This window comes from Capricornis sumatraensis, chromosome 4, assembly GCF_032405125.1.
Source record: "Capricornis sumatraensis isolate serow.1 chromosome 4, serow.2, whole genome shotgun sequence".
NCBI lineage: Eukaryota > Metazoa > Chordata > Mammalia > Artiodactyla > Bovidae > Capricornis > Capricornis sumatraensis.
Window position 1 is genome coordinate 114,147,677 of NC_091072.1, and position 17,283 is coordinate 114,164,959.

Here is a 17,283-nt window from a genome sequence, read left to right on the forward strand (position 1 = left end):
AATACTGCAGGGACCAACTGAAGAATATGCTCAATTTATTGGTAAATTGAAGGAGGCCATTGATCACAGTCTTAAGGATGCATCTTTGTGAGAAATCATTTTGAAACAACTGGCTTTTGACAGTGCTAATGAAGATTGTCAGGCTATTATCAGACTTATTAGGGAGCAAGGAGGAATTATGGAATACTTGAAAGCCTGCAGGAATGTGGGGACGATTCAACATAAAGCTAAAATAGCCGCTTTAGAAACTTTAAATGTTTCCCAAAAGTCTAAAGTTATATGTTTTAGCTGCGGCAAGCCGGGACACATGTGGAAGCAGTGTCGCTTGCCTCGGCAAACAGGTCTTTCTCCTGACAAAGGAGGGGCTATTAAAACTAAGCCCCCCCCCGGGCTCTACCCAAGATGTAAAAAGGGGAATCATTGGCTGAGTGAATGCCGCTCTAGAGTTGATAAACAAGGTAATGCTTTACCCATTCAGACACCTCCTTCGGGAAACTAGAACAAGGGCTCTCCTCTAGCCCCGTTAAACAAGGAGGACAACCAAATATTACTGAATTAACAGCGGCTACCAGACATAGCACATGCGTAGACATTCCTGCTCCCCAAGATATGGAATTATTAATGGTAAATAATCCTATGAAAATCTTAACTGGATATTTTGGCCCTATACCAAAAAATACTGTAGGCCTCCTGTTGGGACGAAGCAGCAACACCATGTGCAGGATAATTGTACATACTGGGATCATTGAAGATTACATGGGTGAAACTGCAGTAATATTACATGTGACGTGCAACTTGTATTTACAAAAGGGTGACAGATTTGCTCAGCTATTGCCATTACGTTATGTCCCCCCACTTAATAGAAAAGCAGACACCAAAACAGGTGGCTTTGGGAGTACCAACATTACTGCAGCCCTTCCTACTGTTATGAAAAAAAATCAATAGGCCCATGTTAAAATTAAAAATCAGAGGAAGAACTTTGGAAGGAATGTTAGACACTGGGGCAGATGTTTCCATCATAAGAACAGAGGAATGGCCTTCAGATTGGCCTGCAGTTTTAGCCTCACACCAGTTGGTGGGAATAAGAACTGCAGATGCAGCTCAAACTTATGTTAGTTCATCTTATTTACAAGCCCTGGGCCCTGATCAATTAGTCGCTTACATTAAATCGTATATTGCCCCATTACCATTAAATCTGTGGGGAAGAGACTATCTACAACAAACTAACTCAGGCGACTATACAATTGAATAAGAACCTTTTTCTTAGGGGTCACTAAGATAAAGCCACTGAAGTTAGAATGGAAGTCTGATAAACCTATCTGGACAGCTCAATGGCCCCTATCAGAAAAGAAACTGTCTGCTTTGCATACTTTGGTGGCTGAACTACTACAACAAAATAGAATAGAAACTACTCAATCACCATGGAACTCACCAGTTTTTGTCATTAAAAAGAAATCAGGTAAATGGAAAATGCTAACAGATTTAAGGAATATTAATGCTATAATGATTCCTATGGGAGCATTACAACCAGGACTCCCAAGCCCTGCTATGGTCCCTAAGGACTGGGCTATTATGATTATTGATTTAAAAGATTGATTTTTCACTATACCTTTATATCCCGATGACAGGCAACGCTTTGCCTTCTCAATACCTTCCATTAATAATCAATCTCCTGTTCAACAGTATCAATGGAAGGTCCTGCCTCAAGGTATGATGAACTCCCCTACGGTCTGTCAATTCGTTGTTGATAAAATTTTGCAGCCCATCAGACAGCAATTCCCTGAGGCATATCTCATTCATTACATGGATGACATTTTATTGTCTTCTCCCTCAGAATCTCAATTAAGTTTATTAGGTAACGAGGTCATAACTAATTTAACTAATCATGGGCTGCTAATAGCAGAAGATAAATTGCAACACCATTCCCCTTTTAAATATCCTGGATATCTTATGGACTGCTGCACTGTAAAGCCACAGAAACTTTCTATCAGAAGGGATAATTTACAAACACTTAATGACTTCCAGAAACTTCTTGGGGATATTAATTGGCTACAACCTACCTTGGGAATTCCCACATATGCTTTACAAAACTTATTCAAATATTAGAAGGTTCGTCTGATTTGAATAGTCCCCGACAACTTATCCCTGAGGCTGAGAAAGAATTACAATTGGTAAAACAGAGAATTCAACAAGCATTTGTTTACCATATTAATTACAATTCCCCTTTTCAGATATATGTCTTTGGTACTAAGATATCTCCTACTGCCATTATAGTGCAGGATAATCACCCTATTGAATGGGTATATCTCCATTCCAAACAGACTAAACACATTGTTTCCTATATAGACTTAACAGGGAAAATAATTTTTCTTGCACGCTCTCGCTTATGCACTGTAGCTGGATATAACCCTACTAAGATTTACCTACCTTTAGCAAAAACAGAAATTGATAATGCTCTTCAGGTGTATACTACCATTCAGATAGCCCTTGCTGATTATTCAGGGGAATTACTGGCCAACCCACCTAAAAGAAAATTATGGAATTTCTTACAAAACACTTCTTTTATCATCAACAATATTGTTTCTGAACACTCTCTCATGAATGCACCTAACTATTTCATAGATGGAAATAAGGCAGGATAGACAGCCATAATAGGTCCCAACCTGCAAGAGAAAATTAAAAGTCCTTATCAATCCGTTCAAAAAACAGAATTATTCACATTATATTGTTTACTTACTCTAATAAAAACCCCATTGAATGTTTTAACTGATTTTCGCTACATGGCACATCTTTTTCCATCCTTTCTAATGGCTCATTTTATATCCAATGAAAGTGATCTTATACATTTGTTCTTATTGATTCAGCAAGAAATAAGAGCTAGACTCCATCCCTTCTTCATTACTCACATTCGTGCTCATTCCCATTTACCAGGACCCCTCAGTTTAGGCAATGATTTGGCTGATCGCCTCATCGCCTCTGTATTTTCTTCCCCAGAACAGGAACATCAGCTCTTCATACTAACGCAATAGACTACACGTTCAATATAAAATACCATTACAAACGGCTAGAAAAATTGTTCGGGACTATGCCACATGTGCCCCCTTTCATTTGACCACTAGTCCCCAAGGGACTAATCCTAGAGGCTTACAAGCAAATGAATTATGGCAAGCTGATTTTACACATTACAAACTGCCCCCTTTTAAATTGTTATTTGTAGTCATAGATACCTTTTCCAGCTTCATTTGGGCAGTTCCTTCCACCGCCGAGACTACTAAAGCTGCCGTCACAGCTCTTCTGCAATGTTTTTCAATGATGGGGACCCCTGCCTCCATCAAAACGGACAATGGTCCTGCTTTTACAGCCAATGCTTTTCGTGATTTCATGCACCAATGGGGTATTTGCCATCTTACTGGTATCCCGTACAACCCTCAAGGCCAAGCCATCATTGAACGGGCCCACCGTACACTCAAGCTCGTTCTTAATAAACAAAACAGGGGGAATAAGCTAAGGGACCCCTATGGACCTAAAGCCATCTTGCCTATAGCCCTTTTAACAATCATTTATTTTAATTGGCCTCTACACAGTCAGGAAACACGAGCAGAGCGACATTTTTCTGATTCACCCTCACGTATGCCTGAACAAACTGTTTTTTGTTCTTGATCAATGGAGGTCAGGAACACTTAAGCTCCTAGGCAAGGGATGTTGTCTTGTCATTTTAGATGATGGAACCGAACAGTGGGTCCCAATCAGAAGAGTCAGAAGACGGACAGACCTTGCTCCACACCCCTCGACCGGTAACAGCACTAAAACGGAAATTGCAACAGATGACATTGAAAGACAGCAAGAAAATGAAACGTCCCCAATGCAATGTGCCTTTTCTGACCTGGGCTCAAATGAAAAATCTGTCAAGACGAGCTGAGGATACTCTGTTGATGACCAACAGTGAGGTAACACCGGAAAAACTGTTGCCGGCCATGATGGCCGTTTTAACCTGTGCTTCTGGGGTAAGTGGTAATTACACCGATTGGGCTTATATCCCCGACCCACCTCTTTTACAAGTGGTGGATTGGACAGAATCATCTCCTGTGGTTTTCACAAGTGATAGCTTATATTTTCCTGCTCCCGGTCAGATCTAGGACCACGAATAAAAGAAGAAGAAGGAAAGATAGTTAACACTTACGTATCCAGTGCTCCCCATCTGTTTCGGTGCCCTCCCTTTGTGTCTCCACCCATATCCACAATGGTGGGCTTACTCTTTCTCAAATGGCTCTTTCCGTCTTGGAATGTTCGCTACCATGACCTTTATTCTTAACTGGACAGACTACCTACCATGGACAAATAGCCAACTTCACCCACTATCTATTTAGGCCTGCTGAGCCTCCTTGCGACAACGTATCTTGGAAGAAAAAATTGTCTGTGCTGGGAATGGACTGGTCCACCTGTAGAGAGTTTGGAAAAGTCTCTGTTCATGCCATCATGACTTTTTTTGATTGGGGGCATCATGGACTCTTTGTGAATTGCTCAGAATCACAAGAAAATAATAACACCTGCCCATGGTGTAATGTTTCAGCACCACATTTTAACAGAACACAAACAGGACTCTGGCATCAACGCGATGAACTTTTGAACTGGTACAACGGAGGTCTTTCACCTCCCAGACCCCGGATAATCAGTCCAGTCCCGGGGCCTGAACACTGGCATCTTTGGAAAATTCCTGCTTGCTTGTCCCGGTTTAGCGTCTCATATGCTTATGCACATGTTTCCATCCCACAAAATTATACTACTGAGTATAATTATACCAGTTATGTTCGTGCTTGTGTAAATGCACCCTATCTTTTTGCTATTGGACAGTTTAGGAGTAATGGCTCAATTCTGTCCTGTACTGAGTGTTGTTTACTTGTTTAAATCATAGTGTGCCAATTAATGTTAGTAAAGACAGTGGTTTTTTAGTCTGGCAAAGGACTGATTTGTGGGTTCCAGTTAACATTTCTGAACCCTGGTCAGATTCCACGTTGTTGTTTTTTGTTCTGAGAGAATCCCTAAAAAGAAGCAAATGCTTTATTGGCTGGATTGTAGCTGCCATAGTGGGTATTATTTTAGTTGTAACTGTTGGTACAGTTTCTGGAGTGGCATTGTATAATTCTATTCAAAATCATGATTTCATTGCTGCTTGGAAAAAGGATTCTCATGATCTCTGGGCCTGGCAAGCTCAGATAGATCAACAAATACAAACACGCTTAGATGACCTACAAGCTGCCCTTATGTATGTGGGGGATGATCTGCATACTTTACAGGTACAATTGAAGTTGCGGTGTCACTGGAATTTCACTACTTTCTGTTTGACCAACATGCCATACAATGCCACTGAATATCCTTGGGAACAAATAAAGTTACATCTTTTAGGTTCGAAATCAAACACTAGTCTAGATATAGAGAAACTGAAGCAACAAATCACGTCTACTACCTTCAGCAGCATTCCCCCTGTTATATAACACTGACTTCTATAATACACTATCCGCTAGTACTTCCTTTCTAAATCCAAAAAATTGGGTACCCCATACGATGGCTTCTGATGCGCTGATCTGTTTATTGTTTGTTACTGTTCTTATAGGATTCCAAACGTTATGTGCTCAAGCCACCGCTGCCCCAAAAGCAGGAGTAACCATAGCTGCAGCAGTCCTTGCTCTTGAGGAAAAAGGGAGGAAATATGGAGGAGCTGGAAGGCTTTAAGCAAATACTGAGAATGTATTTGCTCCACTCGTGACGAAGGTTGGAAGCTGGGACGAGCATAACAAAGGGTTATGAGCGTTCACCAAGTGCCCAAGGCTGGGAACGGATGACGAACGGTCATACGCCCGGCCTTGAAGTGTTCGGAGGCTTCCTTCTGACCACCTGTTTCTGGGAGCAAGGACTGTTGTTTCATGATAGGACTCCCTTTAGAGTTTCGCCAAAGCTATGTTACGGCTTGGGTGGTGGGAACTGTATTTTATGCTTGAATGCTTTGATGTTTTATCGAGAAAGGTTACATGCAAGTCTGCTTTATGCTCTGCTCCCTGAGACCATGTATCTGCGAAAGCTGGATAATAAAATTTGTCAGTCCACTAGAGGCTGTCCCTGAGTGTTCCTTTCAGAGTGTGGTTCTCCGAGTCTTACAAACAATGCTTAGCACATGACAGGGACTTGGGAAATGCTAACCAAATCTTTGAGTCTAGCCTTATTACCCAGTTTGTGCTCTACAGCCTTTGTTGAGAGGGTGACAAGTTGTACTTTAATTCCACAGAGTAGCAGCAAAAATACTGACTCCTTGTCTCTAGATCAACTTTGATCTCCAGGATATTCTAGAATTAACTGAATGGCTAACCATATATGAGGTAGGGGAGTGTTTGTCCAGTAACTCTTCTCCCTCTGAGTTACCCCCACGCAAAACCCCCATTATTTGTGGCTTATTGCACTCTATTTCCTGAAATACTAGGATTTCGGGTCCAGACTAACCAAACTGTGTCACCTGCATCTGGGTCTGATACCTAGGTCAGGAAGATGCCCTGGAGAAGGAAATGGCAACCCACTCCAGCATTCTTGCCTGGGAAATCCCATGGATAAAGGAGCCTGGCAGGTTACAGTCCATGGGGTTGCAAGAGTCAGACACAACTTACCAACTAAACTACCACCACAGAAAAGAGAAGGAAGTTACAGAATGTAAAGTCGTGCCTTAGAACTGCATGCCACAGTCACTGGTCAGGAGGGAGGGGGCAGGGATGTGCATTAAGGAGCTGGCAGCTAGTACCAGGGCTCCACAAAATTGTATGAGGAATGACAACACAACCCTGTACATTGTAATCAACACTTGAAACTGACTAACTGAGCTATGCCAGTTGTCTTAAATAAATGCCACCCAAAGTTTCTTCCATCCTAAATATTTAAAGAATTCACTTCTAGGACCATACAATCAGACAAACAATGGATAGCAAAATGGAATTACCAGATTAATAACAGTTATGATAACAATAACTGGCAGCTAACCAGAGCTGCAGCATACAGTTATGCAGACTATGTGCTGCGCAATTCAGGGGGCTACACAGCACAACCACCCTATAGCTAACATTTATTGACCATCTTACCACATGCCAGGCACTAGAGTTGGTAACGGACAGGGAAGCCTGGCATGCTGCAGTCCGTGGGGTCACAAAGAGATGGACACAACTGAGTGACTGAGCGCCAAAGAATTGATGCTTTTGAACCGTGGTGTTGGAGAAGACTCTTGAGAGTCCCTTGGACTGCAAGGAGATCCAACCAATCCATTCTGAAGGAGATCAGCCCTGGGATTTCTTTGGAAGGAATGATGCTAAAACTGAAACTCCAGTACTTTGGCCACCTCACGTGAAGAGCTGACTCACTTGAAAAGACTCTGATGCTGGGAAGGATTGGGGGCAGGAGGAGAAGGGGACGACAGAGGATGAGATGGCTGGATGGCATCACTGATTCAATGGATGTGAGTGTGAGTGAACTCCGGGAGTTGGTGATGGACAGGGAGGCCTGGTGTACTGCAATTCATGGGGTCGCAAAGAGTCGAACACGACTGAGCGACTGAACTGAACTGAACTGAACTGAGTGACTGAATTCAATGAACTGATGAAGCAGATACTACTCTCATCCTCATTTTATAGATGAGAAAAAAGAAGGCACAAAAGGTTAATAACTGCCCAAGATCTCACAGCCGATGAATGGCAGAACCAGGCATTTGATTCCAGAGCCCACACTCTTAATTATTACCACATACTGACTAATTCAGAGTTGTAAGCCCAATTACTTGAAAAAAAAATCTCTTTGGTTTTAAATCTTTCTTATAGATATGTTTATTTTTAAAAGTACTAAGTATTTAGAAGATAGTACTCTTAGAATAATTTTGAAAAGTATTTTACTAAATTATAGTAGCTGTTTCTTCTTTCAGAATGGTGACATGTAGTTTACAGACTCTGTTTTTAGTCTGTGATCACATCTCACATACCAAAGCTCTCCTCCTTACCTAAAACAAGCAAAAAAATTTTTTAAAGAAAAAAAATCAAGTACACAAGATTCCATATATGCATATACTTTAATAACATAGTCACTTTAGCTGTAATCGAACAAAGAAAGGGAGAACAAAAAGAACTTAACATATGACACTTCTACAACTTTGGGTCAAACAGGCATACATGAAGCTTTAAAACATATACTGTCTATGTTAACAGAGGCTATAACCCCTAATTTTGATTATGCACATTTTTAAAAACATTATTATCAAAGAGTGTAAAGTTAGACCAAACAATGATGTCTTAAAATTCTGTCTTAAAATTTTAACAAAGTCTTTTAAGAAAGTCTAAAAACCTATTTTCCCACACTGACTCTCAAAACTTTGATTTTTTGTATTAGAATATCAGTTAGCCATTTTAATTTTTACCATACATGAAAAATTATCAAAAATATATTGATGGGTCTATACTAATTGTGACTATTTATATTTACATTAAGCAAATTCTTTTACCAAGTTCTTTATATACAAATTACCATTTGTCCTATGTCAAATATATTTAAAAAGTTAAAAACCACAGAAATGTTATTAGAAATAATGCATTTCAATATGTAACTGCTTTCCATCAATGAGGAATATTTTAAAATAATTTAACTGAAAAAGTATTGAACTCCCCACCAATTTCAGCTGCAACAGTATTCCTTCTGAATGTTTTCTGTGATGTAAGGAAAAAAAAAACCTGCGTAAAGCTTGATTGCAAGGAATGATAAAAATCTGATGAGTGTTTACTAATCGTCAAGAAATTTACAGACTAATTAGGTTCACATTAAAAAAAAACAGCAATGACTTAAAAAATGTGAACAGTTCAAGATAACTGAAGAAACAAAAGTCTTAACTGGCAAATTCACTGCATGAAATCTTTTCATATAAATTTAAATCATAAAACAGTATTCCAAAACCAATTGAACTGAATACAGGCATGGCTTTTTGACATTTTCAAAAAGGACCAACATTTAAAAAAACTTAAGCTACCTATCAAACTGGAAGTAATTCAGATTTCAGATCTATCACAACAGATAAATTTCTAAACACTTAAGATACGAGGAAAAGTTCACAAAGGGATACTATTAATATCACTAGAAGTTAAAAGTCACTTCAATTGTTTTAGACTCATGATCACATAAGAAGAAAGTGAAAAGGATGGCTTTTTCTGAGGAGAAATCTGAGCAGAACACCATAAGCTTTTCAGATTTGAAGATCATCAGTTCAGAGGATGTAAAACTGAGTATAGCACTGTGCCCAGTACAGGTGCATTTCTCTTGTCCCAGAGTTGATTTTGTAACAATCACTGAAAAATTTATGCCTGGAACTTCCCTTGTGGTCCAGCGGTTAAGACTCCGTGCTCCCAATGCAGGAAGCCCAGGTTTGATCCTTGGCCAGGGATCTAAACCCCACAGCCACAGCTAAGAGTTAGCATGCCACAACTCAAGATCCTGCATGCTGCAACTAAGACCCAGAGCAGTCAAATAAATATTTTTAAAAAATTTATGCCCCAGATTCTCTGGTTTGAAAATAGAGATAAGCTCCATTTCAGAAATTATCTTAATTTATGTTAATTACATACTCTGGCTTAAGCAAGAAATAAAACTCTAAAATATTTACCTAATTAGTACTTTGTCGCTGGACTTTAGGACCAACACTCTGCGTGTCCTCTTCCTGACTAGGACGTTTCCCACTGCCAAGACCAGAGGCTGTGGAGCTTCTTCCTACACATTAGAAAAAAAAAAAGTACGTTTAAGATAGGAAAGGTGAAAAGAACAATATGCTTGAATGCTTCATTCTTACCTTGCTTTATTAGATGAGTTTGCTGACTGTCTCCATGAGCATAATGTAAAATACCACTCCCTTGAGTACAACCTGTTAGTATTTAAAAGACAGTTTTAAAAGACAGTAAAATCACTTAAGTAAATTCCAAGTTGTATATATTAAGATTACAAATCTAATTTTTAGTATTTGAATTATGTTTTTTAGAACTAATCCACAATGCTTCATAAGAACCAAAAATCATATGCCCAAATCAGGAAAACTTAACTTGTCCTTAAATCTAGGGACACAGAAATGTTGACTATTCAATGGAAAAATCACTGATAATCATTTTGTAAAAAACATTTCTTTACTGGATGACAATGATTAGACACTTGATCATGAAGGCAAAACATAGGGCATCAGTAAGATATACATGCTTTCTTCACCTCCTCCTTTCTCAGCACATATCTAAAACATACGTCCTTGGAGATGAGAGAATTAAGCGTCTGTCAGATGACAGCTGAACAGTTCACACAAGGAGGAGACACAGACGAAGGTGCTACCCACCCACCATCTTCCAAGTAAAGTTTCCTAGTTTCTTTAGCTCTCAGTGTTCTTCTCCTTTTTTTCCTATTGCATGCGGAGGCAAGATCTTAACAATTTATCACTTACTTCATTTATTTTTTTCTCTTTCCACACCTCCATTTAGACTCCAAGCTCAATGTGGCTTTTATGTCTTCTGTTTTTTTAAAGCCTCACAGTATCTAGCTACAAAGTGTGTTATAGGCAAATATTTACATAATTAGACTACTTTCAGATTTATTAATCCTACCATAAAACATCATGTGTATAAATTTGTGAAACTAAATCATTCCAATTTAACTTGCTAACATGATTAGCTTTGCAGATAACTTCATATAATGAATACAGATTTGAACTAAGAAAGAGTATGTACCATCATCCCTCATTAGCTAGGTAACTGGAGTGTGTTGCTTTTTACCCCTCTGCTGCCTCCCTGTTATCTCAGTGTTTCACAGAACTTCTGTCCCTAAAACTCAAGTGTAGAGAAAAAAGGCAGTCTGTGAACTGTGTAAGAAATGTGACAGAACTTTTGAAATGATTCCTTGTTAAAGTTTATTTTAAATTGTAGGAGACTTTGAGAAAGAACATTTCTGAAGTACACTACCATCAACAGCAATAATTTGAATGTAGGCCAAACACATAATAAAATCTTCTGTTTTATAAACACTACACATGGCCTTACATTTACAGGGGAGGCCCAGTGATACAGGAAAGAGTATGAACTTTAGGACAAGTTAGACTTGGATCTGAGTCTTAGCTCAGCTACTTACTAACTGTGGGATCTCGGTTAAGTTGTCTAACTCTTCGAGGCTTATTTCTCAAATCACAGAATGAGAATCCTACCACCACTGCTCCAGGATATTGTGAGTATGTGGCAAAAATGTCCTCATACACAAAAGTAGGCAAGTAAGATATGAGTGCTTTCATTCCTTTTACCCTAAGCTAACTGTTGATGCTCTCAAAAGTATGCAAAATATTTCTGAATTCAGAAGAGGGTTCAATCTGTTAAAAGATTTTATTCTTAATATCAAATTTTGAGTATCTGACATTTAAAAAAAAAGACCGGGAGCTGACTGTGACTCAGATCATCAACTCCTATTGCCAAATTCAGACTGAAATTGAAGAAAGTAGGTAAAACCACTAGACCATTCAGGTATGACCTAAATCAAATCCCTTATGGTTAAACAGTGGAAATGACAAAGAGATTCAAGGGATTGGATCAGATAGAGTGCCTGAAGAACTATGGACGGAGGTTCATGACATTGTACAGGAGGCAGGGATCAAAACCATCCCCAAGAAAAAGATACAAAAAGGCAAAATGGTTGTCTGAGGAGGCCTTACAAATAGCTGGGAAAAGAAGAGAAGCAAAAGGCAAAGGAGAAAAGGAAAGATATATTCATCTGACTGCAGAGTTCCAAAGAATAGCAAGGAGAGATAAGAAAGCCTTCCTCAGTCATCAGTGCAAAGAAATAGAGGAAAACAAGAGAATGGGAAAGACTAGAGATCTCTTCAAGAAAATCAGAGATACCAAGGGAATGTTTCATGCAAAGATGGACACAATAAAGGGCAGAAATGGTATGGACCTAACAGAGGCAGAAGATAATAGGAAGAGGTGGCAAGAATACACAGAAGAACTATACAAAAAAGATCTTCATGACCCAGATAACGACAATGATGTGCTCACTCACCTAGAGTCAGACATCCTGGAATGTGAAGTCAAGTGGGCCTTAGCAAGCAATACTACGAACAAAGCTGGTGGAGGTGATGGAATTCCAGTTAAGCTATTTCAAATCCTAAAAGATGAGGCTGTTAAAATGTGCTGCACTTAATATGCCAGCAAATTTGGAAAACTCAGCAGTGGCTACAGGACTGGAAAAGGTCAGTTTTCATTCCAATCCCAAAGAAAGGCAATGCCAAAGAATGCTCAAACTACCACACAATTGAACTCATCTCCCATACTAGCAAAGTAATGCTCAAAATTCTCCAAGCCAGGCTTCAACAGTATGTGAACCGTGAACTTCCAGATGTTCAAGCTGGTTTTAGAAAAGGCAGAGGAACCAGAGATCAAATTGCCAACATCCGCTGGATCACAGAAAAAGCAAGAGAATTCCAGACAAACATCTACTTCTGCTTTACTGACTATGCCAAAGCCTTTGACTGTGTGGATCACCACAAACTGGAAAATTCTGAAAGAGATGGGAATACCAGATCTGACCTGCCTCCTGAGAAATCTGTATGCAGGTTAAAACTGGACATGGAACATCAGACTGGTTCCAAATCAGGAAAGGAGTACGTCAAGCTGTATATTGTCACCTGCTTATTTAACTTATGTACTCTGCATATCATGAGAAATGCTAGACTGAATGAAGCACAAGCTAGAATCAAGTTGCTGGGAGAAATATCAATAACCTCAGATATGCAGTGATACCACCCTTTATGGCAGAAAGAGAAGAAAAAATAAAGAGCCTCTTGATTAAGGTGAAAGGGGAGAGTGAAAAAACTGGCTTAAAACTCAACATTCAGAAAACTAAGATCATTGCATCTGGTCCTATCACTTCATGGCAAATAGATGGGGAAACAATGGAAACAGTGAGAGACTTTATTTTTGGGGGGCTCCAAAATCACTGCAGATGGTGACTGCAGCCATGAAATTAAAAGACGCTTGCTCCTTGGAAGAAAAGCTATGATAAACCTAGATAGCATATTAAAAAGCAGAGACATTACTTGCAACAAAGATCCATCTGGTCAAAGCTACGGTTTTTCCAGTAGTCATGGATGGATGTGAGAGTTGGACTATAAAGAAAGCTGAGTGCTGAAGAATTGATGCTTTCAAACTGTGATGTTGTAGAAGATTCTTTAGGGTCCCTTGGACTGCAAGGAGACCAACCAGTCCATCCTACAGGAAATCAGTCCTGAATATTCACTGGAAGGACTGATGCTAAAGCTGAAACTCCAATGCTTTGGCCATCTGATGCAAAGAATGGACTCATTTGAAGAGACCCTGATGCTGGGAATGATTGAAGGCAGGAGGAGAAGGGGACAACAAAGGATGAGATGGTTGGATGGCATCACCGACTCAATGGACATGAGTTTGAGTAAGCTCCAGGAGTTGGTGATAGACAGGGAAGCCTGGTGGAGAAGGAAATGGCAACCCACTCCAGTGTTCTTGCCTGGAGGATCCCAGGGACGAGGGAGCCTGATGGGCTGCCGTCTATGGGGTCGCACAGAGTCAGACACAACTGAAGCGACTTAGCAGCAGCAGCAGCAGGGAAGCCTGGCATGCTGCAGTCCATGGGGTTGCAAAGAGTCAGACATGACTGAGCAACTGAACTGATTTTTGGTTAGAACATTTGAAAATTGAGATGATTCAAATGTCCAATACATTCTGACTTCTTCACATGTACTAAGAATATATGTGTGGCAAATAACTATACATGTGTTTATGTATATATATATATATATATATATCTCACAAGAACACCATTACAGACCAGGCTTTGTAAGGAAAAACTTATGTGCAAAAAGACTGGCGTCGCTATGCATGTTTATGAGAAATCTTTGGCCACATTCACAGGGCCTCTGACCCTCTTAATTATCTTATAGTTAATATACACTTAAAGAGAACAAAAAACAATGGGCATTCTGAAAATACAACATCTGAGTTTCATTTTCCTTGATATTGCTATCCTCATTCAGTTTGCAAGATCTTTGACCCAAATTCCACTGTATGTAACGATATTTTCCATCTCCATTGTTGTTTTTCAGTCACTAAGTCATGTCTGACCCTTTTGCAACCCCATGGACTGCAGACCCCTAGGCTCCTCTGTCCATGCGATCTCAAGGCAAGAACACTGGAGTGAGTTGCCATTTCCAGCTCTAAAAGGTCACTAAAGGAATAAGGGGGTGTGTACGTATGTACATGTATGCATATATACAAGGAACCTATTACACAAATTTTAGATAGAATTTTAAAAACATATTATAGTGAGGTACAATAAACAATATATTTTATTATTCATCTCTTTATGTTACTAAGTACAGAAATTTTCTTTTTACTTACTTGCACTGCTGCTACAACCTGGGATATTTTCTCCCGGAGAATACCCCATGAGGCCTCCATTCCCATTAGGATTAGATGGCACTGAAGCAAGAAGACCTAAAGGGAAAAAATTTCCTATTAAATTATGATCAAGATGAAATTCAAGGATGGGGACATAAACAGCTGCCAAAGAAACAAATCAAAGGCATTTACTGACATACCGAGTCCTCTGTATCGTGAAAGCTGCTGATAGATCTGTTTCATCCTCTCAATATTCAAACGGCTTGCCTCAGCATGGTTCACCATTGGTTTAGGATAATTAACTCCTATCAAACATTTGGCTACCTTTTGAATACCTTCTGGTGCATTCCAGGGATCATAGATATATTTTGCAGGGAAGCCTCTTAGGACAGGCAAATAGCGCCTTTTAGGAAAAGGAAGAAAAATTATTAATAAAATGAACTGTAAGCAAATTATAACATACTATTTATTAGCTATAAATGACCCAAATCAAATAGATATCATTTAAATGATTTATTACCCTTTTCCTCATCTCTGCTGCCCATCAGGAGTGGGGAATACCTTAAGCGTTGTTTAAGCATGACAAGCTCTCCCTGGACTAACTATTCCAAACTGAATAATAATCATCCTTGATTTACCTGATATAGTCTCCATTGGGATCTGTTCTCCTACCAAAACCAACAGGGCAATAGCAGTGAAAAAACTGTTGGAAAAAGGAACTACAAGACAGCCACATCCAACTTCCAGCATTTATGCTCCAATCTGCATCAAGCAGTAATTCTTCAAATACCTTCAGAAGTAACGGTAATCAATTAGTTTGCACACAGATATTTCTCAAAGCAAGCATTTTCCAGGTCTCTGTAGATCAAAAGTCAAGGTAAAGAAAATCTAGCACTGAACTATAAAATTAAACATTCCAAAGTTAGTTTCCTTATCTATGTTCTATCCTATAATGAGTTATTCCAGGGAAAAAAACATATTAGTACTATACAGATTTCTGAATAGAATTTACCATTGTAAGCTTGGCAGTGTTATTGGAAAGGGGAGGGTAAAAGTTATTCAACTCATTGATTTAAAAGGATAAGTTAGGATATGGGAAGATTTTTTTTTAAACAGGAAAAAAAAGTAGTAAACACTTTCAAGAAAGCAAAAATACTACCAAAAAAACCACCAAAAAAAAACTTGGAAGTTTGGTACATTGGTCTACATAATGGGAACAATCAAATACAAATGACCTTCAAAATTTAATTAGAATTATGGAATTTAAATTTGGGATTCCTTGATCCAAAAGGGAAACAGAATTAAATTATTTTAATAAATTCATTAAGTGTGTGGTAGGTATCTACCTCATGTATGACTTGGTGCTAGGAAATAGAGATGTAAAAAAACATAGGATCAGAAATGGTCTTTGGAAAGGGGAAATTTATGATATAGATAGGAAGGTAAAACATATTTAAGTCCTCTTATATATACCCATAAGACGATGTCACAAAATGTAGTATGCATCACATTACATAAAAAGCTATGGTGTTGAAGTGAGGCAAAATGATTTATATTTTATAATTTATAATATAAAGATGGCTATTTCTAAGACTCTTTGATGAATCCTTTATGTGGCAGAAATGATCACCTATAAATATACATCAATCTGCTAAGTCCAGAGTATTAAATTTTAGAGTTCCCTTGATGGGTAGGCTGATTTAGCCACTGAAATGACTTCAGGTTAACTGATTTCAGGTTAATGCACTCTGATTATGCCCAAAAGTTGCCTCTATAGTTAAGAAATAAATGCTTTTCTATTGAAAAAAAGAAACAAGACTATAAACGAATCTATATAATAGACAACTTTTAGGAACTGTTTTATATATATATACACGTGTGTGTGTGTGTATATATATAAAAGGTATAGAGTTCTTCAAAATAAAGCCATACTACATTATTTGGAAGAACACGTACCTTCATTCCTTCTTCCCAACTAATCCACAGGTCACCTCGTGTCAGGAAACAAGCAACTGCATGTCTGGCTAAATGATGAATCCAACCCTCCTGACGAAGCTGTGTCATGATGGCATCAATCCATGGAAAGCCTGTGCGTCCTTCTGCCCATTTTGCTAAAGCCTCAGGATTCTTATCCCATGGAATCTGAACACAAATGGGGTTTCCTTCCATTTTGTCAAAGCGTGGATTATTTGTTGCTGCTGTATAGAAAAATTCACGCCATAATAGTTGCCCATAAAGGGAAAGGGGAGGGGAACTGTTCTTCTTCACCTAAGATTAAAAAGCAAAGAAGTATTATCAGTGATTTCTTTTTTGATAAAAAATATTTTTTAAACATAAGCTCCAGTTCTAGATAATACCTTTTTGTAGAGATCTGTCAGTTTGAAATAAAAGAGTCGACATGACAAACAACCAAATCGGAGATAAGGACTGAGTCCAGTAGGGCTAGCGAGCAGGGAATTTGCATTCATTCGAGGTCTTTCAAAGTTTGCCACCCAAGCCTGAACAAAACACAGAGAAAATTATGCTAACTGCCTTTCCAATTTTAAAAGACTGTTTGAAATTGAGCTTTTCAAGAATGTTACATAGTCCCTGGGGAATAAAATCTCATTTTTTCAGCCACAAATGACAGATTTTAATCAAAAACAAGATAAAAGTGAGCATTCTTTTGTTTTAGTCATCCTCATGCGGCAAATTCCTAACACAAGGTTGAGAGCACCTTCAACCTGTCTTTCTGACACTGAGATAATGTGAAACAGAAGAACTCTATCCTAGCTTTAAAGTCATCAGATACCAGCTTACACAGAAACCATAGAGGGGTGGTACTGAT

General features: G+C 38.8%; 1 protein-coding gene across 5 annotated transcripts in view; it reads right to left on the bottom strand.

The window, feature by feature from the left end:
- Positions 1 to 7,940: 7,940 nt before the first annotated feature.
- CRY1 (cryptochrome circadian regulator 1) overlaps positions 7,941 to 17,283 on the bottom strand; it is an 89,134-nt gene continuing 79,791 nt past the window's right edge. The window contains exons 6-13 of one of the 5 annotated variants that reach the window (XM_068970340.1): positions 16,814 to 16,954; positions 16,413 to 16,724; positions 15,095 to 15,246; positions 14,657 to 14,859; positions 14,457 to 14,552; positions 9,854 to 9,925; positions 9,671 to 9,774; positions 7,941 to 8,023 (exon numbers count right to left, since the gene is read on the bottom strand). In XM_068970340.1, coding sequence (XP_068826441.1) covers positions 9,671 to 9,774; positions 9,854 to 9,925; positions 14,457 to 14,552; positions 14,657 to 14,859; positions 15,095 to 15,246; positions 16,413 to 16,724; positions 16,814 to 16,954 — 1,080 coding nt within the window. In that variant the 3' untranslated portion in view covers positions 7,941 to 8,023. Of the gene's footprint in view, positions 8,024 to 8,128; positions 8,724 to 9,574; positions 9,775 to 9,853; positions 9,926 to 14,456; positions 14,553 to 14,656; positions 14,860 to 15,094; positions 15,247 to 16,412; positions 16,725 to 16,813; positions 16,955 to 17,283 lie in introns of those variants that run through there. The other 4 variants (XM_068970337.1, XM_068970336.1, XM_068970335.1 and 1 more) reach the window with 4 other exon arrangements.